A 27756-nucleotide genomic window follows, 5' to 3' on the forward strand; every position below is an offset into this window, starting at 1 on the left:
GCAGTCAGGCAAGGAAAAAGGGCTGGCCGCCCAACCCGCCCGCGCCTCGCAGCCAGCGAACCCACCGACGCACCGCCGTTTCTTTTTTCACTCTCCCGCGTTAGGGGAAGCGGAACTGGGGAAAGCGAGGGGGACACCCCGGGAGCATTGAGCCGGCCTCTCTAAAGTCCGCTGCCCGGGTCCCTACGGTTGCAGGCGGCGGTGACGCACGGGGAGGTGGGGGGAGGTTGCCGTTCGCTGCCGCCCAAAACCCTCCGAGGCGAGCGCCTTCCTCTCGCGTGGGCTGGCGCCGAGAGAGCCAGGCCGGAAAAAGTGCCCAGCCTGGGCCAGGTTTCCGCACACCCCAACCGGCTTGTCTCCTCCCTGCGCCTTGGAGGCCCGCCCCTTCTTTGCCAACCCCGCCGCTCTTCTGGCTCTGGGTCGACCTCGGGAGCCGCAAAGCGTACCCCGGCCAGGCCTCGCGCGGCGCCCCTCCCTCGCCTCGCCTCGCCTCGCCTCTCGGCGGCGCCTCCGCCACCGCAGCGGGGGCCCCCAGCGCAGAGGCGAGCAGGACGGGAAGTGCCGCTGCTCCTGCTGCTGGCGGCTGGGTATCCGTCACCCGGGAAGGCCTCGGCCAGAGAGGGACCGGAGCGGAGACCCGGCCAGGCGCGGGGGGACATGGTGACGGGATGGCCCGCATCGCAGACGCCTTCCCTCTGCACCTGCTCGTCTGGCACAACCGGCACCAGGCGCTGGACAGCGAGCTGCGCAAGGGACAGGTACGCGGAGCCCCCTCCCCCTCCCCGGCACCGGACGTCTGTTTTTTTCTGCCCAGCCCAGTCTGCCTTTCCCTCTCAGCCCGAGCCGAGGGGATGTGATGGAGAGAGCCTGGAGGAGCTTCTGCCTCCCCCGTTTCATCCTCAGGGTTGGGGACAGTGAACGAGGCCTGTGATGTGGCCCTAATTCCCGAGATGGCTACATCCAAATCTAGATTTCACTTGCAACCCGCCGCTTCTAATGAATCTCCCCCTCTTCCTCCTTCCTGGCATGGAAAATGTCCGACGAATATTTCCAGATAGTAGTTGGGAATCACTCGTTCCCTCAGCCTCGGTGTAACAACTGCCTAAGCGTGGGAGGTTGGACTAGAAGATCTCCAAGGTCCCTTCCAACTCTGTTATTATATTATAATATGTTATATTATATTATATATTATAATATTGTATTATATTATTATGTTAAATTATATTCATATTCATATTATTAACCCTGGTGCTGCCTCTCCATTATTTCTCAGAACTCTCCTTCCTTCCTCTCCATTACAACCCAAGGAGCAGTGTGAAGGATAGTTATGTAGATCAAGCCACATTTCATTTGGAAATCCCCGCATACTAGACCTTACCTTAACAATAGGCACTTCTAAGAAATGACTCCTCCTTCTTTTTGGCACTCAGCTTGAAATCCCACAGTCTAGCATTCCTTCAGTCCTATTTACTCTGGAGGCAGGGTATATATAGGAAGGCAAACTTCCCTAAGGATCCCATGTAGTTGGCGTACAATGCCTCTGCCATGCTTATGATTATAACATCGCCTGGTGTAGAGGGCAAGCTTTTCCTATTCTCATTCCCATTTCAACTTTTTATTCAGGACAACAATGTATAAATGACCACCATTTTGGTAAAGGATAAAATATTATTAAACTTAAGCAGATGTGTACCCAGTTGACTGCTGTTTCTTTGGCCATTTCTATACTTAAATAAAATGAAAACTTCACACTAGGACTTACAGTGATATTCAACCATAGTTGTCATTATGGTGCTCATTACTGTATGCCGCCCAGAGTCTGCAAGGAGTTGGGTGGCTTAAAAGTCTAAATAAATAAAATAAAATAAAATAAAAATAAATTACTATTATATATACACTACTCAGGGATGTATGGATGACTCTAAAAGTTTCTATAAGCCATTGCTGAAAATCTTCCTTTCACTATTTTTTTAATATAGGCTATTTGAGCATGTGCTTTTTTGTGCTTTCTCCAGTCCATTGTTTAGCATTATCAAAAATGCTTTGCAGATTTCACTTCCTGTTTGTCCCGCAGATTAACATCATGCATTGGACAGGCACTTGTGTTACAAAAGAATTATAGAGATAGACAGTCTCAGTTTGTTATTCCTGCTACTTTTATATATTTGCTTTTCTACCTGGAGATTACAACAAAGAAGACAGTACCACTAGAACACCTGGACTATGTGTTATATCGTTTTGGAACTGAGACAAAAATGGGGTCAATTCATTTGAGTTTTTAAAGGTCTATGCTATGAAATGATGATAATTTCAGGAAGTAAAAAAAATCCTACCCATTGTTTTTCTGAAAGAAAAAGAGGAAATTATTTGGAGCATCTGGAAAGTGAATTTTGGAAAAATAATATTTAGAGTCATTTAGCCATCCAGATACTTCTGGAAGTTTATAAACATGGTGCTAAAGGCTTTGTCCTGTTTATCCATTGTTTTTCCCCCACTCCTTATCTCTTACAAATGTGGAAATTCTGAAGAAGAGCTTTTAAGAGAGCATAGCATATCATATTGGGAATACTAGGTCAGTACAGAGTAACAAGTTCTCTATAGATGACAAATGATTTTAAGTAGAAGTGATGTTTTTCTTTTCCATCCATCCATCCATCCATCCATCCATCCTATGTAAAATGGGTGTGAGGTATTTAGTGGTTCAACCTGCGTATTCTCTTTGAATTTAATTGGTAATGTGAGGTTCATCCATTAGTGAGTCAAATATCTCTGAAAAATTTATACCATGGAGCAACAGTTTCTGCCCCCTCAACGTTCATTTTTAAGCTGAGCTGGATGAAAGTTTCTCAAAGTTGCAGTAGTTGCAGCCTTCATTGAAACAAGGCTGGAATAGATTCTTTCTCAAGTATCTTCCAGCTCTACAATTCTATGCTTTCTCCCCAACATATTTTCCCACTAATGAATTACAAATAACTAGTTAAAAAAGACTACCTATAATCATAGTTCCCTCTAAGCTGAGCAGTGAGGAATCGCTCACTTAAAACTCATCAACAACTCAGAGTTTTCCAAACCTGCCCAGAAGCCGAGAGGGAAATTTTATTATTATTTCTGTGTCGCCCAGTCCCGAAGGGACTGTTGCTCAGACACTATACTTTTCCACCCACCCCAAAAAAAATTTAGAGAGAACACTGCCTATAATTCCTACATTAGATTATGTAGGATGGATGTTTATTAAATTAACCTCCTCTAAATAATTTTAACTACACTGCTCAAAAACATGTTTTCTCTTTATTTTTGTTTCTTATTTTTTATTTACTGTGTAAGTAGGTATATATCTTCTGTCATAAGAAAGCAAATTGAATTGGGTTGATCTTGGTCCCTTTTGTGAGAAGGAAAGAAAGATTGTTGGTGTGGATGACTGCCTTTATAATAATGAAACTCTGGAAGACAAAATTACAAGACTCTTTCATCAGGAAGTCAGAACTGAATACCAGTACAAAACAATTCATGGGCTGAAATACCACTGTAGGCACTAATTTATATTAAACACCAATGTTGGTTCTCCACTCCTTCATCTACTGGATAAAACTACTGTATATTAGAATTCCTACTATTGATCTTTGTGTCAGTTCAGTTAATTATATGAATTATACCTAGTCCTGGATGGTCTTAGAGATAAAGAAGTGCAGTATCTAAGAACAAGTGCTGGCTGAATGGCATTCTTTAAACAGAAGATCTTTGGACAAGGCTATTCGCAAGACTGAATCCCAGCACTGAAAATTGATTGAACTTGCAGTTGCAGTTAAAAACTATGCTTGTCTTACTTGCAAAATATTTCTTATCCATATTATTAATCTTCTGATTCTTTTGCAGCATGATATTGAAATGCTTGACCCACGTGGCCGAACACCTCTGGAATTGGCAGTGTCCCTTGGGAATTTGGAATCTGTCCGTGTGCTGCTGCGACACAATGCCAGTGTGGGTCAGGAAAATGCCAATGGTTGGACAGGTAGGACATACCGTAGATGAAAGTCTGTATTGATAAAGGATCTAAAATGTGCCTCCTTTACTTCTTGGCTTCTGTGACAAAAGATTGTTAGTTTGCACAAGTTTGGAAAAAAAACCCTACTGAGCAGTGTGAAAAACAGTTAGGTTTTTTTGCTTGTTAGGTATGCATATTTCCCAGCCTACAGCACTTAAAATATTTGGGGACAAATTATCAAATGGGGAGCATGGAAGTGAATCAAATAGATAAAATGGGCTCCAGGATTTGTTTTAAAAATAAAATAATTTCTTACATGGTGGGCAGGGAAAAGTAGAAAATTAGAAAGGATTGAAAGTTGGAAAGAGGAAGGCAAAACTATGGAACAATTAAGGACTGGTGACATCTGGTCTGCTGTGAGGATTAGACAGTGAAGGATGGAAACCAAGGTTGGCCTTCTCCGGGTCCCATCAGCCAAGCAATGCTGACTGGCCGGACCGCAGGGGAAGGCCTTCTCTGTGGCAGCTCTGGTCCTCTGTAATCAACTCCCCCCAGAGATTTGCACTGCCCCCACCCGGTGCGACAACACTCTACTCCGGCCAGTAGCATGAATTATAGATGGATGAATGCTTTTTAATACTGGGGTTTAAAATTTTGTACAGTATTTGGTTTTATTGTTGTACGCCACCCTGAGTCTGTCAGGAGAGGGGCGGCTTATAAATTTAAATAAATAAATTGTTTTCTCATGAGACAGTAAAGCCTCACTTCCTTCAAGCCTCTGGACAGTTGCTTATCTTTCACATTTGTTTCTAGCAAAGGACAAGCTTATCCAAATGTCTCTTTCAGATGACCATAAGCACTTCTTATTGTGTATTTGTTTTTGAAGACTGCCAAAGGTGGCCTTTTGATTTGCTACCACAGTTGAGCCCAAAATTTCTATTGTTAAGCGAGACAGTTGTTAAGTGAATTTTGCCCCATGTTGTGACCTTTCCTGCCACAGTTGTTAAGTGAATCACTGTAGTTAAGTTAGTAACACATTTGTTAATTGAATTTGGCTTCCCCAATGACTGCTTGCAAAGGAAAGCTTGCAGAAGGTGATCACATGATCCTGGAACACTGCAACTGTCATAAGTATGGGTCAGTTGCCAAGTGTCTGAATTTTGATCACATAATCACGGGGATGTTGCAATAATCGTAAGTGTGAAAAAGGACCATAACTCATTTTTTTCTGTAATTTCGAATGGCACCAAATAAATTGTTGTAAGTCAAGGATAACTTACATGTCTAATTGTTAATCACTCTAGGTTTTAATTTTATTTTTTTTAATTATCTGCTATGAAAAGCAAATAATGTGAAGCAGAAACATAAAAACCAAAGCTATACAGATTAAAGCAATACTACTACCAATAATAATCAGATGGCACGCCATTGGGTTCCAATCAGGAAAGACATGCATTGTGGTTTTTTAAACTGTTTTAATTGTTAATTGCTGGTTTTAAATTGTTTTGAACTGTTTTTTTCTTTTTTTGGGTATGTGTGTGTGTGTTATATTACATTTTATGTGTATTTGGTTGTAAGCTGCCCAGGATCCTTTGGGAGTAGGGCGGCATATAAGTCCAAATAAATAAATAAAATGTTTCCAGAAACATCATGATATAAATTAGCAATAAATGGGATTATGTTAGTGTTGGAACCTTCTGAGAAAATTTAGATTTCTCTTTTAAGGAGAAAAATGACTTAACCAAGTACATGTCCAACCAGTGCAGAAGTTGGTGATAAATTAACGGCAATACACTTCAGTGAGACATTCTTGCCAAGCCATCTAATGCTGATTTATATCTTTAACATGGGCAAATAATAACATTCATCGTCACTAAAAAAACCAAATTGTCAACACCAAATATATTCAGCAAGGATATCTTCATACTTCAACAGATTTCATTGCGAAATCTACCAAATAGGCAAGTTTCATCACAATTGCATGTGTTTTGTGTCAGCTTAGATGTCACCTTCTACTAATGGAATATTTAAGTTGCAGATAGAAGAGTAGGCTTTCCACTGTGTGCAGTTTTCTTGGTATTACCTTTCCTACTCTTTCTGCTCAGGTTCCCAGAACCTTGCACTGTTGACATAAATAAGCATAGTTCTAGTTCTTCTAGCAGTTATTTCCTTTTGATAGATAAAGATACAAATAAACAAAGAGGTTGAATCTGATTCTGCTAATTGGATGTGAGAATAGAATTCCTCTGGTTTTAGAGATAAGGTAGAGGGCATGATGAAACAGAAGGAAGATCCAAGAAGCTAGATACTTATTGTTTCCTTACACTCTTTCCCTGGCATCTAGTCCTTCAAGAAGCTGTAAGCACTGGAGATCCAGAGATGGTACAGTTGGTTCTCCAATATCGTGATTACCAGCGTGCCACACGGCGATTGGCTGGTATTCCAGAATTACTCAACAAACTACGCAGAGTATGTATTAATATAATCTTCCAGATGAATTGGAGTATTTTCCATTCTCTTTTGAGATCTGCAAATATTTATTTTGCGATATCCATCTTCTGGCTTTGTCAAAAGTTGTGAAGAGGAGGAAATTAAACCTTGTCAAACAATTTCTTACGCAGCTTTCCTCAATTTGGCGCCTCTCGGGAAAACATGTTGGCTTGTATTATGAGAGATGCAATCTTGCACTTTGGAAGAACATATATTTAGAGAAATCTGTTCTTATGGATTGTTCTTCTGTTTTTCTAAAGATCTAGCTCCATTTGGTGTAAAAAAACAGTAATCTAGATCAGTGATGGTGAACTTTTTTGGCACCAAGTGCCCAAACCAGAACATGCATGCATGTACGGACATGTGTGCACGGTGGAGCACCGGAAACCTGAAGACTGGCTGACTGGTGCTCATGCGCGTGCACGCCAGCTGGTCCTCGGGTTTCTGGTATGCATATGCCTATTGTTTGGCCATTTTAGGACACTCTAGTGCCTGCAAAGACCAGCTGGCCAGAAACCAGAAAGGGCTCTGCGTGCCACCTCTGACATGGGTGTCATAGGTTCACCATCATGGGTCTAAATACAAATACAAGTACAATGGTACCTCTACTTAAGAACGCCTCTACTTATGAACTTTTCTAGATAAGAACCGGGTGTTCAAGATTTTTTTGTCTCTTCTCAAGAACCATTTTCCACTTACAAACCCGAGCCTCCAAAACTGTAATTTGAAAAGGCAGGGAGAAGCCTCTGTGGGGTCTCTCTAGGATCTCCTGGGAGGAAACAGGGCTGGAAAAGGTGGGAAGAAGCCTCTGTGGGGCCTCTCTAGGAATCTCCTGGGAGGAAACGGGACCGGAAAAGGTGGGGAGAAGCCTCTGTGGGGCCTCTCTAGGAATCTCCTGGGAAGAAACAGGGTCTCCACCCTCCCTGTGGTTTCCCCAATTGCACGCATTATTTGCTTTTACATTGATTCCTATGGGAAAAACTTCTTCTTACAAACTTTTCTATTTAAGAACCTGGTCAAGGAATGAATTAAGTTCGTAAGTAGAGGTACCACTGTAGTCCCCAATGTATGACAACAACTGAGCCTGGGATATTGTTTGTAAGTTGTTGCAGTTGTAAACTGACTCACCATATGTCACCGGTCTTGTTTTTATGTGAGTTATTGCAGTCATTAAGTGAATCATAGTTATAAGTCTGAATCCAGTTTATCCAATGGGCACTGCTTTTTTGCTTGAAAATGGCAAAAAACATTACAAAACACAATCATATAATCCTGGGATGCTGCTTCTGGTTATAAACATGAGCCAACTGCCTAGTGCACAAAATGCAATTGTATGACTGCAGAGGTGATGTGATAGTTACAATGTTGAGGACAAGTTGTAAGTAACCTTTTTCAATTCCATCATAACTGAGCAGTTGTTAAACAACTCCTTGTAAGTGGAGGACTACTTGCAGTTAACATTTAAATCCTTTATTTCTGTCTGAAGAAATTGTATTAATATTATATACTGTACAGTGATACAACTATTTCTTTGCCATATTAATTTGTAGGAAGTACATTTGAACAGCACACTTTCAGAATTTCAGAAGTACAGTAATACCTCGTCTTACGAACCTAATTGGTTCCAGGGGGAGGTTCGTAAGACGAAAAGTTAGTAAGACGAAACATTGTTTCCCATAGGAAACAATGTAAAATCAATTAATCCGTAAAACGAACCACCACCCCCGCAAAAAACCGCCGCCACCCGGCTGTCACCTTTTGAAATAGCCAGGGGGCTTCTCAGCGTCCTCCTGAACCCGAATGCCAAACCCGAACTTCCGGGTTCGGCGTTCGGGAGGCTGCCGAGAAGCCCCCCGGCTGTTTTAAAAGGTGACAGCTGGGCGGCGGGGCTTCCCAGCGGCCTCCCGAATGCCGAACCTGGAAGTTCGGCAAAAGTTCGGGTTCGGGAGGCTGCTGGGAAGCCCCGCCGCCCGGCTGTCACCTTTAAAACAGCTGGGGGGCTTCCCAGCGTCCTCCTGAACCTGAACGCCAAACCTGAACTTCCGGGTTCGTGTTCAGGAGGACGCTGGGAAGCCCCCTGGCTGTTTCAAAAAGCGACAGCCGGGCAGCGGGGCTTCTCGGCGGCAGCGGGTTCGTAAGAAGGAAAAAGTTCGTAAGAAGAGGCAAAAAATTTCTGAACCCTGGGTTCGTATCTCGGGTTGTTCGTAAGACGAGGGGTTCGTATCATGAGGTACCACTGTAATTGCTGTGAATTGCTGAAAACATCAACCCTTTCTTCTTCAATGTCTTTTGAAATATTTTTGGCCTTGCTGGTTGCTAAACCTAATTGCATAATATACTCCCATTGACAAAAGATTGGTCATAGTGTTAAAGCCCTGTCTGTTTTAGAGGAAAAACATACAGAGGTTGTATCTTCCTGTTCCTTTTTCTTTTGTGTACTGATTTCACTTCTGTGTTGTAGTGAATTAGTTTTCCATTTCCTCAGGCCCCTGACTTCTATGTGGAAATGAAGTGGGAGTTTACCAGCTGGGGTAAGTCAATACTTCAGACAAGTAATTCTGTGATTAAAGGGAAAAAATAAATATGAGCTAGAAAAGATGGCAGGAGAAGATGGAGTTGCAGAAAAATGTTTGAACTAAGGAATGAAGCTTCCTTGTTTGGTTGTTACCATTACTTTTCAGAATAGATTTGGCCATTAACTTTCAAAAAAAGTGCAGCGTTGGCAGAGAACATGGACTCCCACTTTGTTTTGTGAAAAAGGAATTCTGCCTCTTGTTCCACAGTCAGTTGAGTGGCTTCTTCCATGGACAGTCCGTCCAGGGGGGGTTTAACACATTAATACAAGTAATGCTCCAAAGTTTTTAAGTGAAAATTTGGAAGGTAGAGAAGGTCCCACGCAGATGCCTTAGAGACCTATTAAATTTGTTGTTACTCTTGTTTACTCTTAGGCATGTTGCTGTCTCATCTTACCCTACTTTTAAAGAGGCTATACTGTAATTCCTTCATGGAAGAACAGTTTTGTACAAATGTGACTCATTATTTAATTGTTCCAGGTAATGATCCTTATGCCTCTGTTTATTCTCTTCCTCTCTCTCTGCAGTGCCTCTTGTCTCCAAAATATGTCCAAGCGATGTGTATCGGGTATGGAAGCGGGGTGAAAACCTGCGGGTGGACACCACCTTACTGGGCTTTGAGCACATGACCTGGCAGCGGGGCCGGCGCAGCTACATCTTTAAAGGCGAAGGTCAGAATATACCCTTCTTGGGAGATGGGCGTATGCTCAATGACATGTGTGGTTGTGGTCCATATTGCATTTTCATCCTCTTTCTCCTCCCCCTGTTATTTAGATGAGAATGCTGTGGTGATGGAAGTTGACCATGACAAACAGGTTGTGTACACTGAGACATTGTCACTAGCTTTGCATGAGCCCGAGCTGATGCTGGCTGCCATGCAGCCTTCGGAGGAACATGTTGCCAGCCGCCTCACATCTCCTATTGTCTCCACCCACCTTGATACCAAGAATATTGCCTTCGAGCGGTGAGTTTTGGCAGGCAGAAGGGAATGTTTTGTTCAGTGCCTATATATGAGGGGGGGCGGTTGTGCAGGAGGAGCAGGAACACAGTGACCCTGTGTGGCAATTGTTGAGGAGCAAGAGCAGGAGAGACTGCAGAAGATTTTGCTTTGATCCTGTAATGATGCTTGATGTTCTTATACCATAAGCGGGAGCCGAGGAGATCAAAATTGAAGCGAGACCCAAGTTGGAAAGAACGTCTCTCTGATTCTTTGAGCACTAAATAGTTTTTGCAGGAAGCCTTATATTGGAAATGCCTTGAAGTTTATTACCACAAAATACAGTTCGACACCCTTCTTTTGCCTGTGGTCTGGTTACTGGAAGATCCGGTTTCCTTATGCAAGAAAATACTTGCTCTGGAAACACCACTTAGTCTCCTTAGTTAAGGCTTTTTAAAGGTAAAGGCATAGGCAGGTTCCCCGTCTGTTTGTGCATTAACATTGTTGTGTGCATGTTTTTAAATTATGGGTTTTTAGTTTAAATTATTAGATTTGTATTACATTGTTTTGCCACTATTGTGAGCCGCCCCGAGTCTATGGAGAGGGACGGCATACAAATATTATTATTATTATTATTATTATTATTATTATTATTATTATTATTATTATTATTATTTATTAGATTTGTATGCCGCCCCTTTCCGTAGACTCAGGGCGGCTCACAACACAATAAAAACAGTTTATAACAAATCTAATAATTTACAATTTAAAATATTAAAAAACCCCATTATTAAACAGACATACACACAAGCATACCATACATAAATTGTATAGGCCCGGGGGAGATATCTCAGTTCCCCCATGCCTGACGACAAAGGTGGGTTTTAAGGAGTTTGCGAAAGGCGAAGAGGGTAGGGGCAGTTCTAATCTCTGGGGGGAGCTGGTTCCAGAGAGTCGGGGCCGCCACAGAGAAGGCTCTTCCCCTGGGGCCCGCCAACCGACATTGTTTAGTTGACGGGACCCGGAGAAGGCCCATTAATTAATTAATTATTATTATTAATAATAATAATAATAATAATGTAATTAATATTTTTAGTTGTGGGGTTCTCAGACTATGGGTCATATCATTCCTGAGGTACTTGGTGTTTTGAACTGACTGTCTGCTTCTCCAGGCAGAATAATGCATGACTGGCAGTGATCCATCTGCATGTTTGCAATCCAGATTTGTACAACCAAAATTGTATAACTGATAGAACTCATTCTATCCAGGGTGACCTCAGGATTTGTTACTTCCATATCTCCCTGCTCCAAGGGCATCAATGAGTCTTCTTTGGCCATCTACAAGGCATCCTTGCTGAACACTCAACATGTTTTCTAGGCTGGCCTTTCCTGTCCGGTCTGCTGCCCAGCAGCTTCCATGCATCTGTCCTGGCTGGATTGGAAGGGGTGGAAGAAAAAGCCAATGTCACTTGGAATTTCCTTGCACTGCACAGCCATTGTTCAGGATGTGAGAGAGAACTTTGAGACAAATGGGCAGAGCTGACATGCAGCAGCAATGATGTCTCAGCAATTCTGCAAAACTTGGCCAGGAGACAAGCAGTTCATTCCCTTCTGCAAAGGAAGGCCATCCCTATCCAAATGTCATGAAAAACAATGCCAGACAAGAAGTTATCCTGGTAGCATAGATCCACCAGAGGTTCTGGGCACAGATAGGCACCAGAAATCTACCTTTAGAAACAAGAAAAGAAGTGCAGTTCAAATAAAAAAAGATTTTATGTAAACTTACCCATTAATAAAGTTGTCAAATAGTGACAAAGATCCTGGTAACAATCCAGCTGTGCTAGGTATGCATCAAAGACAGAGCAAGAACATGGTCTGACAGGCTTTATTTATTTATTTATTGGATTTGTATGCCGCCCCTCTCCGCAGACTCGGGGCGGCTAACAACAGCAATAAAACAGTATATAACAATAATCCAATACTAAAAACAGTTAAAAACCCATTATATAAAAACCAATCATACATACAGACATACCATGCATAAAATTGTAAAGGCCTAAGGGGAAAGTGTATCTCAGTTTCCCCATGCCTGGCGGCAGAGGTGGGTTTTAAGCAGCTTACGAAAGGCAAGGAGGGTGGGGGCAATTCTAATCTCTTGGGGGGAGTTGGTTCCAGAGGGCTGGGGCCGCCACAGAGAAGGCTCTTCCCCTGGGTCCCGGCAAGTGACATTATTTGGTTGATGGGACCCGGAGAAGACCCACTCTGTGGGACCTAACTGGTCGCTGGGATTCGTGCAGCAGAAGGCGGTCCCTGAGGTAATCTGGTCCGGTGCCATGAAGGGCTTTATAGGTCATAACCAATACTTTGAATTGTGACTGGCTTTGTGGGCACAATTAAGGTGACTTCCAGAACCCCAGATGACTTGCAGAGTCCAGAGTTCTGACAGTGATTCAGTTTTTGATGTGCAACTATGGGATTGCACAGAAACAGCTGGAATACTAACAAAATGCCCTTCTGCTCTCCTAATGAAGCTGACCGCCAGTTTCTCCAAATAACATTGGGAATCCTGTCAGAACATAGTATGATAACTTTATTTTTTGTGGGGAGATCACACAAAGTGATTTATCATTTCAGCACTACAGAGTTTAAGAATTTAGACTGAAATAGGAACCCGTTCTATGTGCAAATTTGGGCCATTGTCGTATTTGATTCAGGAATATCTTTCTATTCAGGAACAAGTCTGGCATCTGGGGCTGGCGCTCGGAGAAAATGGAAGTAATCAGTGGTTATGAAGCCAAGGTACAATTCTCTGTCTTCTTTATATAATTGTCCAACATAAATGTCAAGATTTAGCTTATCTTCTGCATTTCTAATCAGCAGTATTTATGGAAATCAAATAATGTAAATGGGTTTGTGCTTCCCCAGGTTTACAGTGCCAGCAATGTGGAGCTTATCACCAAAACACGTACCGAGCACCTGTCTGACCAGGACAAAACACGCAACAAAGGTAGAGCACCCATGTACTACTTCCGGTTTCGAACCCATGTTTACTTAACCAGTCTATTGTGCTGTAAATCATTTCTCCCCATGATACTTCCAGTTAGTCATTCTCTCTCTCTAGTAGCTGTTCTTTGACCTCTATTGTCTTTTCCTCGGCAGATTCAACATGGAATATTTATATTTCATTTACTTATTATGTCTATACCTTTCCCAGAAATTGAACACACTGAATAAAGCACTGCTATGTCCAGTGTTCCATCTCTGTGAGATACGTTGGACTGAGAGATAATGACTAACTTGATGAACTTTATAGCTCTATTACTTGTGATAAAATAGATTGTAAAGGCGGTGGGGTGGGGGAGGGAAAACCAGAAAACAGTCTAGAAAGAAAGATTGTTGAATAACAAGATTATAGGTGCTGGTCTTTGTGGCTTTCGAATAATAAGAAACTCACTCAGAAATGTAGATGTAGCGTCTTTTAAACAAGGTATAAATTTTAAATTCTGACATAAAATGCACAGAAAGGCTTCCAAGGTGATTCTTGATTTCTCATTTGTTCATTTATTTATGAAATTTATATAGTACTTTTCATTCCAGGCAACCTCATAGAAGTAGTAAATAAATTAGTACAGTATTAAAACAACAGACTATTGTGTAGAGATTAAAATTAAACGCTAGCTAACATTGCTGGCATTTTTAAATAATAAATTTGGTGGAATTTACTCTCAGGTAATTAAAAATATGATTCTATACTAACAATGCATTCAATTTACTCTTACACATTTAGATAATTCAGGATTACACTATTAAAAGGTTTTTAAGACTTTTTTAATGAGACAAAAACTGTATTTGCATTGAATGCATGTTGAAAAACAGATCCATCTTGCTATTGTAGAAGCTCCTGCTTTCTTGTTGCTAGACTTCCAGAATACTAGTAATTATGCCAATATAACGAGATGAGTAATTTGCATACTTCATCATTCCTTTCTATAATTAGGGAAAATACCAATGAGCTCTGAAGAAAGTATACAGTATATATTAATGGATAAGCTGAGAATGTTAAATTCCAAAATATACCCAAAATTAGCTTTGGCTCCTCTGCAGACCATAGCTCAGAGTTTTTAAAGACTATCTCCGCGTTAAAAATCACATGGTTTTATAAAAGACGACATAACAATTTGCAGTTTCCTGCCTGTCGTTGCAGTTTAAAAATTGAGGAATGGCTTATCTGCAGGTGGCACATTTTTCATGGTATTCTGGTTGAAATTTCTAGGGCTGACTTATCTGCAGATAAGTTTATCCACAGTTACATGCAGTATTTACTTTCCTGCACTCACCTGGCCTATTCCCTATTTTAGCAATCCTTGCAACCAGGTTCTTATTAGTGGGCAATAAATGGGTAATTAGCTTCTTGGAGGAAAGGTGAGGCAGATAAGTAAATAGCCTTGCCCAATTTGTCCAATATGGACAAAATTCTTTTGGCATTTTATAAGATGCTTGTTGCTGTAAGGAGAGAGTATAGTTAGGTAAATATTGAGGTATTGCCATGTATCCTACTGAGGCTGCCTTTGAACAGCACTTAGAAGCTACAAATGGCTTCAAATCCCAGACAGTTGATGGGCATGCTTTGAAATGCCCAGGTGATACTACTGCTTCATGAGCAGTACCGGTATTTATTGGTCATCTAAAAAGCCTTTAAGACATAGGTCCATATTTTATCAAGACGACTTATTGTGTTGCTCATCTGATAAGATCCGGTAGGGTTCATGTACTTCAGGAACCCTTGGTCAAGCAATGCCATCTGTCAGAGGCATTGACTTCTCTATTGCAGTGTCTGCTTTCTGGAATTATACCTCCCCGGTGATTTGTTTACCTCTCTCCCTGATGTCATTTCACAAGTTGTTAAAAACCTGGCTATTCTTCTCGGGATAGGATGTTGGAAAGGTCCTGGGTGATTGGTTGATACTTAATCTATCCAGATGCTTAAGTTCTTCTTTACTGCTTTCTTATTTTAAGTGTAAGCAGCTCAGAATCATCTTGGGAAGCTTCTAAATTTATTTATTTATTTTAAAAAGTAAGTGAGTAGTGAATGTCTGCTCTTATATCCTGTAGTAGTATTGGGACATATATAAGCGTTTTGTGACATGAAGCTCTTCCCATGACTTTTCTGCAACAAGAAGTAAAAATACCAAGTTTCAATGCATTATGCAGTTGTTGTTATTATTGTTGTTAGCCGCCCTGAGTCTACGGAGAGGGGCGGCATACAAATCCAATAAATAATAATAATAATTCCAATAAATAATAATAATAATAATAATAATAATAATAATAATAATAATTGTGTGTATATCTCTCATCTCTTTTTTCAATGAGGGAAATGCAAATTAAAGCACATAGTTGTTCCACACAATGGAATAGTTTTAAGACTTGCATGAGGGGACAACTTAGCTATAGACCAGGCAGGCCAATGAAAACATTTTTCATTTTATTTCTTTCCACAGTGGTCTCCTGCTGCTAGGGTCTAAAAAAGGGTGGCTAGGGGCCAGGCTAATATTTGGAGATTGCAGGAGCCTCAGTTCACACTTCATTTTCAGTCCTATGTAACTCTTGTAGTATAATGTTAAAAAGTGTTCACTTAGGAAGATGCTTATTTTAGTAGAAATAAAAGACATTTTTCCGTAGTATTTTGTTCTTGTTCAAAGGCTGCTATCGCTAAAAACTATTTTATCTGCAAGCGTTTAGTACATCAGGATGTTTATTTTAATTATCAAAAGCACAAGTTATATGCTGCATGCCACCTTGAACGCTGTAACTAACAGATAGGATAGAAATGTTTTAAAGAAACATTATAAGCATCTGATAAAAATAGGTGATTGTAACTGAAGTTCTTCTTTGAGAAGAAACACAGGACTTACTCTTTTGGATGTCCTTTCCTCACTATACAGGCTCCAAGACTCCATTCCAGTCCTTCCTAGGAATTGCCCAGCAGCATGCTGCCCAGAATGGGGTATGTAGCAGGGTCAGATTCCTTCCCTGCAAGGGGGAAAGGGTGATAGCTGAGGCATCTGCATGAAAGGGGAGGGAGGGAGGGTAGCAACAAGAGACTTAAGCTGGATCAGTTTGGTGGGATTAGTGGAGAGTGAGAATTGGTATTCATATGGTATCTACAATTATTGCTAGAATCCTTTGTTTAGAGTAGATCCTGTTCCCCATTTTTCAGGCCCCTGTGCTGCAATCAGCCAGTCTCACAAACCCAACATCTATTACCCCTGAGGAATACTTTGACCCCAACTTCAACTTGGAGTCCCGTAATATTGGCCGCCCTATTGAGATGTCCAACAAAGTTCAGAGGTGAGTGCAGATGGGAAAAGTAGTGTGGTATTCCCATATGCAATGTTCGATGCAAAACATAAAGGCTAGCATTGATGCTTTTGTGGGGTGAGAATGAAGATGTTTAAGGGTGAGCATGACAGCTATTGTATTTAGTGTGCTAAGATGAAAGAAAACGAAGTTCTAGAAACTGACTTGTTCCTTATTTGCTAGGTTCAAGGCCACTCTGTGGCTTTGTGAGGACCATCCCCTCTCCCTGGTGGAGCAGGTGACACCTATCATTGATCTGATGGCGATCAGCAATGCTCATTTTGCCAAGTTACGTGATTTCATCACCCTCAAGTTACCTCCTGGCTTCCCAGTTAAAATCGGTGAGAGAGATGCAAAACAAACTGGCTCATTGACCAGGGGGTTGGATCCGATGACCCTGGAGGTTCCTTCCAACTCTATGATTCTATGAAAATGGGAGTGGCAAGTAATGGTGCTAACCATTGTAATGTGCAACTAGAAGACAAAGTTGGCAGAGGGAGCAGGTAGCAACAGGAGCATAGCAGGAATGATGTATGGCAGAGTTGGATGTAAATCATTGGTTGCTGGTATTTATTTCTGAAGACCAGGTACTGAGAAACAGAAAATGGAGGGGTCTATTGCATATCTGATCTATAGAAGCATTTAGTTAATCATTGTAGGAGTAGAATGTTGGCTACTCTAGATGGCTTTTGGTCCAGTCCAGGTTTAGGACTCTTTACATCATTATATTCTTATTAATAATGTTTTGATGGGTTCTGTATGAAAAGAGCAAGAGACTTGAAAATAAATAGTTCCCATCCTTTCATTCTTCTCTTTCCCTTTTCTGTAAGTTTTCCCTGTCATTTTCAGAGATCCCTCTCTTCCATGTGCTCAATGCCCGGATCACTTTCAGTAATTTGTGTGGCTGTGATGAGCCACTAAGCTCAGTGCGGATCTGTACTCCTACCGAATCCCCTGCTAGCAGCGAGGAACCAAGTGGTGGGGCAGAGGCAGCCAGCAATACTAAAGGTAAGATCAAAGGCCAAAGAGAGGCACAGCCCTTAGAAACATAGAAACATAGAATATTGACGGCAGAAATCTAGTCTGCCCTTATACTGTTTCCTGTATTTTATCTTAGGATGGATATATGTTTATCCCAGGCAACTGTTTAAATTCAGTTACTGTGGATTTACCAACCACGTCAGCTGGAAGTTTGTTCCAAGCATCTACGACTCTTTCAGTAAAATAATATTTTATCACATTGCTTCTGATCTTTCCCCCAACTAACCTCAGATTGTGTCCCCTTGTTCTTGTGTTCATTTTCCTATTAAAAACACTTCCCTCCTGAACCTTATTTAACCCTTTAACATATTTAAGTGTTTCTATCATGTCCCCCCTTTCCCTTCTGTACTCCAGACTATACAGATTGAGTTCATTAAGTCTTTCCTGATATGTTTTATGCTTAAGACATTCCACCATTCTTGTAGCCCATCTTTGGACCCGTTCAATTTTATCAATATCTTTTTCTAGGTGAGGTCTCCAGAACTGAACACAGTATTCCAAATGTGGTCTCACCAGCGCTCTATATAGCGCCCTTGTCAAAATTATGCCCAGTACTTCTATGGCTTCAGTGATGTACATTTTGGTAAAACTGGATAAAGAGAAAGAGGAAAGAAGCTTTTGGAGTTGGAAGAGATAATGTGTCCAACAGTCCATACTGAATTATTTGAAGAAATAATAGAGGAAGGGATAAAACAGGCTGTGCAATCTGTATCCCATAAACTGCAGACAGGTCCTAGGCCCTGCTTCTGTAACACCCATACCAGAAATTATCAGAAATTGTGCCAATATTTTTCATTAAAAAAAAGTGTGAATGTTCCTCTTGGTTTTTAAAAAAATGTTTAAACTTCCCCAAAATATTTTTTGTCTAAAATAACCCAAGTCCCAAAGGAACCTCCTGACAATCTATGCCTTGCCCACGTGTGGTAACATTACATCACCGTTACTTCCAAAAACTATCAAAAATATATATTTATCATGGAACAGCTGCTGAAAGATTGCTTGCCCTGGAAAAGACTAGTTTAAAAGAATGACTCTTAAGACTATGTTGTTCTTTTTTATATGTTGTTATCTTGTTTTATGTAATATAGCTATTGCTATTTTCCCAGTCCCTGTTGTAATTACTGTTACAGCAATAGCACTTAGACTTATATACCACTTCACAGTGCTTTTACAGCCCTCTCTAAATGGTTTACAGAGTCAGCATATTGCCACAACAATCTGGGTTCTCATTTTACCCACCTCGGAAGGATGGAAGGCCCAGTCGACCTTGAGCCTAGTGAGATTCGATCTGCCAAATTGCAGGCAGCCGACAGTCACAGAAGTAGCCTGCAGTACTGCGTTCTAACCACTGTGCCATCATGGCTCTTATGTTATGTTATTCTCCTTGCCTCTAGTGTACCCTTTCCCCTGTGAAGTGGATCCATCTGTATTTGAGGTGCCCCAAGGCTACACAATGCTGGGTGCAGGCCGTACCGAGCCCATGAGAGATGAGGACGATGACCTACTCCAGTTTGCCATTCAGCAGAGTCTCCTGGATGCTGGTACAGAGACAGATCAGGTGATTGGGAGAGCAGCAATGGTGGGAAAGTCTTTGTATTCATTTAGCAGAGAAGTATGTCTAACTGGTTCTTCAAAACAGGCTCTGTAGTCTAAGAAGGTTGTGTGGTACGAGACAAAAGTTGGACAACATAGCAAATAAACCCCCAGATGCTGTCACTGGAGATCATTCGTTTTTGATAAGTTTAGATGTAGCACTGGCGATTTAAACTTAGTCTTACTGGTGCTTTTTAATGCTTATTATGAATCAGGGATTGGAGGGACCTAAGGCTAAACATGAACTCAGACTATTCAACAAGTCACGGGATCAATTAGTTAAAGCCGCCCCGAGTCCTCGGAGAGGGGTGGCATAGAAATCAAATCAATAAATGAATGAATGAATGAATGAATGAATGAATGAATGAATGAATAAATAATACCCCACAAATTTCCAATTGCTGTCTACTACTGGATAATACCAACTCTTGTTTTAGTTTTATTTCTTCATTCCATATGTTTTATTAGGTTACCATCTGGGAAGCTTTGACCAACACACGACCAGGATCCAATCCGCCAACCTATGATGAGGAACTACAATTGGAACGGTGAGTATTTGTGTAAAATGCATACCATCCATTTACATACATATCTAGCTATTCTGCCAGACACGGTTTCTTTTTTATTGTGATAGAAGCAGTGGCTTCTACTACAAGAACAGAAGTTGGTTGTGAGAAGAAGCCAGGAACTGCATGAATTAAGACAATTGCATATCTATCCTCCTAGTTTAAATTTTCCACCTTTCCTTCATAATTATGTAGTTTAAAGCAAAACTTTCCCCCACATACTGTATATTTATCTGGTTTCTTCTGCTAGTCATGGAAAGGGACAAGAACTATGTAGGGCACGGAAACTTCTTTCCCAGATATTAGAGATTTTGTTCATTAGCTCATTCTGGCTTCTGGGATGCCACTAGCATGACTAGTTTGGTTTGGTTTTAAGAGAAATCTGATATTGACAGTAGAACTGTGGCTGGTTTTTTTTTCTTAAAGGAAAATTTGTACCCTAAATTTGCTTACACATAAAATTGTTAGGCCTGTAATAAGAATCATACTTTCTTTTTAGTTATTACACACATGGTAAGAGTGATTATCTTAAAAATACATTTAGTCTGTGAATAGGAGAAAGAGGCATGCTATCTCTGCAATAGTCAGGTTATATAAACACTTTAAAAAGTTGCTGGCAATAGAGCTACTTTGCCCAATACAGCCTGAATTCATGACATGTTAATAAAATATTTTAAATTAGGGAAATATTAGTTTAGTTTAGTTTAGTTTTATTGGATTTATATGCCGCCCCTCTCCGAAAACTCGGGGCGGCTAACAGCAATCATAAACAATATACAGTAATAATCCAATACTAAAAGCGAATTAAAAAACCCCTTAATATAAAAAACCAAACATACATACAAACATACCATACATACAATTGTAAAGGCCTAGGGGGAGAAGGAATCTTAATTCCCCCATGCCTGGCAGCAGAGGTGGGTTTTAAGTAGCTTGCGAAAGGCAAGGAGGGTGGGGGCAATTCTAATCTCTGGGGGGGAGTTGGTTCCAGAGGGCCGGGGCCGCCACAGAGAAGGCTCTTCCCCTGGGTCCCGCCAAGTGGCATTGTTTAGTTGACGGGACCTGGAGAAGACCCACTTTGTGGGACCTATCTGGTTGCTGGGATTCGTGCGGCAGAAGACGGTCCCTGAGATAATCTGGTCCGGTGCCATGAAGGGCTTTATTATTTACAATAACATGTGTATAACCAAATTCTGATAGCCCTTTGAAAAGTTTTATTTTTTTTAAAGAAACTGCTATGGCTGGGTTGACATTTACATCCAAGAAAACAGTAAAAAGTTTGCTTCGTTCTTTTACTGTGTAAGTGCTTCCCAATCAAGCTGCATTCCCAACATTTTAGGTTATACTTAACCTAATACTGTATTTTACTTCTGTTTCTGGCAGATTTAAGCAAGGATGTTAACTTGGTATATCATCCTGTCTATTGAGCATGAACTCTCCTACTATCTTTTTTGTTATTAATATAGACATATTCCACAGAACAGGTTGCTTTTCCCTGGAACACTTCTTAAAATTATGTTTATTTACTGAAGAACTGATCGTGAACTTAGAAGCTGTTCCCTTTATTTAACCCTTAGAAATGTGTATCATTTAATCAAAAGCAAATACAGTAAAGGATGGCAGTGGGGGCCTGTTGTAGTTACCAGCAAAGGATTCCATTGATTGAATGTCCACTTCTGATTTTATTGATTTGCATTGTTTTTAATTTGTTGAATTTGTAGTTCATTTACATGTATATTCAACATACATCTGGATAAACTAAGAATTTCATGTGCTAAAACACCCCCCACCAATTGTGCTTTCTTATTCATGAGTACTATAGCTTTCCCCATGCATATTCTTAACTCAGCTAATGAAAAACAGATTGTCCTCAACTTATGACCACAACAGCCCAAAATTTCTGTTGCTAAGTGAAAGATTTGTTAAGTGAGTTTGCCCCATTTTAAGACTTTTCTGGTCACAGTTGTTAAATTTATTATTGCATTTGTTAAGTTAGTAATAAATGGTGAGCGGAGGGAAATTCCTGGCCTGACAGAAACCCATCTTTGGTTCGTTTTTTAATAAAATGTGTTAATTTGCACTGTTGCTCTGCTAGTTCATCTTGCAAAAAATTGCAGATCTACCCAGGATGTGTGCAGTATTCGTTTCACAGCAGTTTCTGCACAGAAGTAGTACGGATCTGTTGCTGTTTTCCAAATTGTTTTGAGTTTTAAATGCACTTAATAGGAAACCACAGGCCTTCTTTATCATTACTGCATGCAGTTCAGTAACCTATATAAGACTGATGAAACCTCATGGCAGAAACAACCATCTTTTGCTATTCCTCCCTGGAATTATTCTGGTAATTATTTCAGCAGCAGGCTACTGCATCTTAAGAAAATAGACATGAACACTCCCAAAGGCATCCAGGAGCGCTTGGGGAAAATGCAGTAAATAGCAATCTTAGAGTTTTGAATCCGTGAATCTTAGAGTTTTGCAGCAAGCCCATGAAAAGCTATAGAAAAAAATGGACACGGTTTGATGATGAAATACTCCACTTTATCTTATTCAGCACAAAAGAAACAGATACATATGCCTAATGATAGTACTTAGCCTCCTATTCTAAATCAAATTATTCCATTTGTAATTGCCCCTATAGTTCAGATTGTTGTGGGAGACCTATATGGTTTCCACTCTATGTGTAAGGAAACTTCGCAACCTAGGGGAGTAAAATGTAAATATTTTATGTATTATACGTGGCAGGGTTTCACAAACTGCCATTCATTCCAAATAATGCGTGCTTAGCTGCAGAATAGACTCAGGTTCTGGGATACATTGTGCCAATGATTAAAAACTTAAGTGGCTTCCAATTTACTTCTGAACACAAAGCAAAGATCCATAAAGCTTTTGGGCCTGAAGTTCACTTGTTCTAACATGGGCCCTGCCCATGGATTAAACCCATTTTCTAGTTGCTCTACCATCCAAAATTAGGTGGCTAGCACCTGGGGAAAAACCTAGCTGGTAATGATGCCGCCATCAAGTCAGTGTTCTCCCACTTGGAAGGTTTACTTATTGAATTTGTTTGTGTATTTTCAAAGCCAGAGGATTTTTAATTTCTCCAGAATGTTTGTTTTTTGTTGCGCCATATTATCTCTGCTTTTATCAGCTGCTCTTTTCTGGTGTGCTGTACAAAAATACTTTGCATGAACAGTTCAACTAATTTGGAGCAGCCCATGCTTGAACTGAGACTTCAAGGTTTCAGGTGTTTTGATCCGTGCATGGAAGAAAACAGTGCATTTTATAAAAACCTTTGTACAAAATCGTTAATACTCACAAGTATTCTTCAAGCCCCACTTCTTTTGCTCCTATATAGGTAGTCCTCAGCTAATGACCACAATTGAGCCCCAAATTTCTGTTGCTAAGTGAGACAGTTGTGAATTTTGCTCCATTTTAATACCTTTCTTGCCACAGTTGATAAGTGAATAGCTGCAGTTGTTATTAACACAGTTGTTAAGTAAACCTGGCTTCCTTATTGACTTTTCTTGTCAGAAAGTCACAAAAGGTGATCACATGATTCCAGGATGTTACAACTGGCATCAATATGAGTCAAGCATCTGATTTTTGATCACATGATCGTGGGGATATGGCAGCAGTCGTAAATGAAAAACAGCCATAAGTCACCGTTCACAGTTTCAATACTGTTCTAACTTTGAATGGTCATTAACCAAACTGTTGTAAGTTGAGGACTATCTGTACAGTCTTCCCAGCCTCCTGTCTTTCACCTATGATAAGAATTGTAAAAAATATAATTGCAACGTATTTGCAAAGAGGTTTGAGATAGCAGCTGCTGTCTCAACATTAACATCTGAATAGATGGTAGGTGTAGATAAACAAATGCAGATACTAAATTGCTTTATTATAGATAGATAGATAGATAGATAGATAGATAGATAGATAGATAGATAGATAGATAGATAGATAGATAGATATAGATAGTGCAGAGCTGAAGGGTGCAGAACTGAAGGGATTGGATACTGTAGCCTAGAGGATAATTCTGTGCCTTACAAGGCAAAGGTTGCAGGTTCAAGTCCCAGTGGGTATGGCTAGCTGATGAGGCCAAAATAAGGCCGAAATAGATCTATCCTAGTCTCCCTTAATTTTCAAATTCAGCAAAAAAACATATGACATACTGTATATATATATATATATATATATATATATATACACACACACACACACACACACACACACACACACACACACACATACATATATATCTTTGGATATCCAGATGTTGCTAGGTCAGTTTGCAAATATTCTGTGATAAATAGAATCAATTCAGTGACATGTCCTATTAACTACTGTGTTTTAAGTGCTTGATTAAATGAATCACATTCTGATTTGGAAGTAGGAGGATACTTTTAAAAAAAATCACAACATTGAAAAAAAAAGACTTGTGTAATGGGAGGAGTATCTGTCCATAGTGGGAACATGAGTTTATTACAAGGACAAAAATGTTGCCCCATAATTACCTAGGATACGTAGTAAATTCAGAAGGTTGTTGTCTGCATACAGAGTATATAATCAGCGCAAACAGCTTGAATTAAAAGCTGACCCGTTGCTTTGTTCATACTGGTGGCCAGAGGCTCATTTGTAATTGTTGTATGAGCAAAGAGAAATTCGAGATTGGGCCAGGCAATCTGAATGCTAACATGAGAATATGGGCAGAGATACATTTGAAGGCCTTTAAGTAAGGTGGGCTGGAGTACAGCTGGTGAACAAGCAGAAGAGCAACTCAAGTGTCTCTTTCTCATGATTGCAATAAACTCTTCCTCCTCAGGGCCATCCAAGAAAGCATGTTCCTTCAGACAGGGCCAGGCGTGGCCCCTGTGGAGTCTGCCGGTGGCAATGATGTGCCTGCTCCGGAGGGCAACCCAGCGCTCAGCACCAATGGAAGCGGTTCCTCCGCTTTGCCTCCACCTTACCCCACCTTTGATGAGCAGTTGCGTTTGGCCATGGAGCTGTCGTCTAGGGAGCAGGAAGAACGGGACCGCCGATGCCGTGAAGAAGACGAGGAGCTGCAACGAATCCTCCAGCTCTCTCTGACAGAGAAGTAGCATCCCAGCCTGCTGGCAAGGGGTCCCTCGGCCTTGCTCAAGCCTCACACCACCCAGCCTAATTCTCCTTGCTGCCACTGTATTTTGGGTTGGGTTGGGTTCCATGCTTTACCTCCTTTCCTGTTGGGGTCAGGCTGGAAGTGAGAAGACAGAACCTTCTGCATTTCCCGTGATTCACTTGGTTCCGTCCTTTAATATTATTTCTTGTCATTTTTTTTAACCGCTTTATCCTTCATTGGAGGAATTGTTTCCTACAGCACAGAGAAGGGGGGAGTAAGAGAAAAGAAGCAGCAACTGATAGAAAAGAATGGAAAAATAATCAAAGAAGATGTTTCTCTTTTTCAGATGAGCTTGCAGGGTTTTTTTTTCTTTTTGAGGTTGCTGTTGCAGCTTCTGTCTTTGCATGGGTTTTGGCCTCTTGGGGATTTGGGCAATAGAGAGGGTGGGATCCAGGAGCTCAATGCATTGATATTTGCAGTAAGACTGAAATCAGGCTGCAGCTTGATGAATAATATTCATTCCTGTCTTTTTTCCCCTTTCCTCATCATGAGCTGCTGCTCTTCCCGTGTTTAATTTATTTTATTTATATCTTTAAAGATATATACTAGAAAGGGAGCAGAGGTGTGTGCTTTTTTAAAAACTGAACCCAGTGGGTCTAAAGGGAAGAGCTGGGTCCACTCTTGAGCAGTTTTCTCCTGCTGTCTAAGGACCAGGCACGGGGAGCTCTGGGCAGCAGGAATACTAAATAAAAAACATGAAACCAGCATCTGCTTTCGGTAGCTTTCTTCAGTTTCAACTACCTTGGTCACAGTTTGTGTGGCTCTCGTGCAAATATAATATGACACTCTGTTTGTGGTACTTGTGATCATGTTTAAATTACTGAACAAGCTGATTTGTTTATTTAAAAAAAAACCTCAGTTTGTGGTTTGAATGATCATGCTGTGGTGGCATTTCTTAAGAAGGAATTAGTGGATTGTTCACAAAGAATTACAGGTCTGTGCAACATTTCTAACAAGCCAAATGCATAGAATTCCATGTTTGATAACCTTTCATTTTATGAACTCAGCTGAACAAGGGGAAATGGTCATACTTCAAGAATTAAAACTTCAGTCAATAATATATCTGATTAAATTATTATACAAAATGCTTAACATATGTGCCTTCTTAGTCTCCCGTCTTCCTTTTACTTACAAGGCTGCTGTGACGGTGGAAGCAATAAATAGCAGAATTTCCACAATAAGGATTAGCAACACACCGCTGAGATTGCGAGGAGTTTTACCAAGCTCCTCTCCCCACCCCCCTCCAAATTTCATTTTCTTCCATTTTAGTGGTCACTTCTATCTTGGGGCATTGCTTTTCAGGACACACCTTAATGTATTACATTTATTTTAGCCGCTCTGTTTATTGAGCAGCTTTCCTGCATTTTTGTTTTTCTGTCCCCTTAATTCAGACTGCCACCATTGTGACCTGCCTTCATTGGAGGACAGGAGGCACATATAGGGAGCAACAGATTGAAAGCTGCCCTAGAATATGGTTTCATATTTGGGTTAAACATTTATTTGCCTTAATTTCCCATGCTTTCCCCCTCTTAAACCTCCATCCTCAGTCATTCTTTTGTCAGGTTCCTCTTTCTCCGGATATTTGCTCATACTGCATTTTTCTTTTTGCTTCCTTGCTCATTTTGGTCTGCTTCTGTATTTCCTGAATCCTTTCTCCTTTCGTCTTCTTGAGTGCCATATATGGTTTATTGGCTCACGGAATTTGAAGTACAAATTACTATATTCTGTGAATAATTAGAATTCTGAAATCTCATATCTGACACGGGTTAACTCTTGGTATCATTACTACCACAGTAACACATACAGAACAAAATCAAATTTGTTACTCTTAATTTCCTATCTAACATGTCTCCCCTACTGGTCATTCACAGAAATGTAATTTGCGTGACAAAATTTTGCTGGCTTTATGAGGCCATGTGATATAAGCCTGTCAAATAGGTTTTTTAAAAATACTAATATTACTAAAATTGCAATAACCATTAATTATTTGTGTTCATTTTGTATAGACTTTCTACTCTATATTCTTTCATTCAAGAAAGTATGGAAGAGGTTCTAGGGCATCTGATTTTGTTCAGATACGTGAGGTGCATATTTTGAAAAATGGACAATCCACAGACAATCCAAATTTTTTTAGAACACTTATTCTAGTCATCATACTTACTTGGTACATTATATGGAAGGTAGCTTTATTTTGCCTCAGTAATTTTAAGAGGTTAGTACTATGTTATGAGGTGTGTTGTCACTTTTAATAACTGACTGGATTGGAGCAGAGTTCAAATATTAAAACTGGAGATCGTATGTGTTCTGACCAAAAACCCTGTGCAGATGCAGCTAGGATACACTGTATGAAACTTTCTACTCTCATTCCCCACATGTTCAAGCAAGCTATGTCCAGAGAAATAAGAGAAAATTCAATATTGTTATGATCTCCAAGTCAAGTTCAATTCCCAATAACTCTGGACTATTCCATGTAGGTTTTTGGGCAACAATATAAAGGTGTTTACCTTACTGCCATCTTTTGGGATGTTTTTCAGTTTCCAGCATTTTTGCTATGTTTCTTTCCAAGAAGTAGTAACCAAGTTCAACCTTGCTTATTTTTGAGATCACCCATGGTTGGCTAGGCACTAGCACCAGTAAACAGTATTTGCCCCAAACACTCAAATCAAGTCAGCATGCAAGCCAAGTTATTTCAAAATGTTCCAGAACTGATGCATTATACAATACAAAAAAACCCACCCCTATACTGTACTCCCAAAAATTAGATGTGATGACCAGCTCGTGATATGCTTATCACAATAAATGTAACTCTTGGAGCCTTAAAAGTATTTGTTGTGGTAACTCTTATAGATCGAAACATGGGACTGTTGTAAAGGGACAGACAAGATGACTGCCAAAAGACTTGAAAATTCCAGCATTTGACTTCTTTGATCACAACATGTCATATCAGTATTTGTTGGTGACTCACTGGTGTTTGTGGTGATTTTCAACTCTGACCATATCATAGAAGAAATCTATTGCAAATCATTTGTGCTCTTTTATATCAATCTGGTAAACCAGCC

The 27756-nt window shown here is 40.5% G+C and overlaps 1 protein-coding gene across 1 annotated transcript; it reads left to right on the top strand.

The window, feature by feature from the left end:
• ANKRD13D (ankyrin repeat domain 13D) lies at positions 1 to 25402 on the top strand. The gene is made up of 15 exons (XM_070727703.1): positions 1 to 758; positions 3874 to 4009; positions 6327 to 6451; positions 8958 to 9003; positions 9573 to 9716; positions 9820 to 10009; positions 12715 to 12781; positions 12908 to 12989; positions 15928 to 15989; positions 16203 to 16333; positions 16526 to 16683; positions 17192 to 17350; positions 18778 to 18941; positions 19445 to 19524; positions 24362 to 25402. Exons 1-15 carry the CDS (start codon positions 669 to 671, stop codon positions 24636 to 24638), a joined length of 1911 nt encoding a protein of 636 aa, XP_070583804.1. The 5' UTR covers positions 1 to 668; the 3' UTR covers positions 24639 to 25402.
• The last annotated feature ends 2354 nt before the right edge of the window (positions 25403 to 27756 follow it).

Source organism: Erythrolamprus reginae, chromosome 1 (genome assembly GCF_031021105.1).
Source record: "Erythrolamprus reginae isolate rEryReg1 chromosome 1, rEryReg1.hap1, whole genome shotgun sequence".
Lineage (NCBI taxonomy): Eukaryota > Metazoa > Chordata > Lepidosauria > Squamata > Dipsadidae > Erythrolamprus > Erythrolamprus reginae.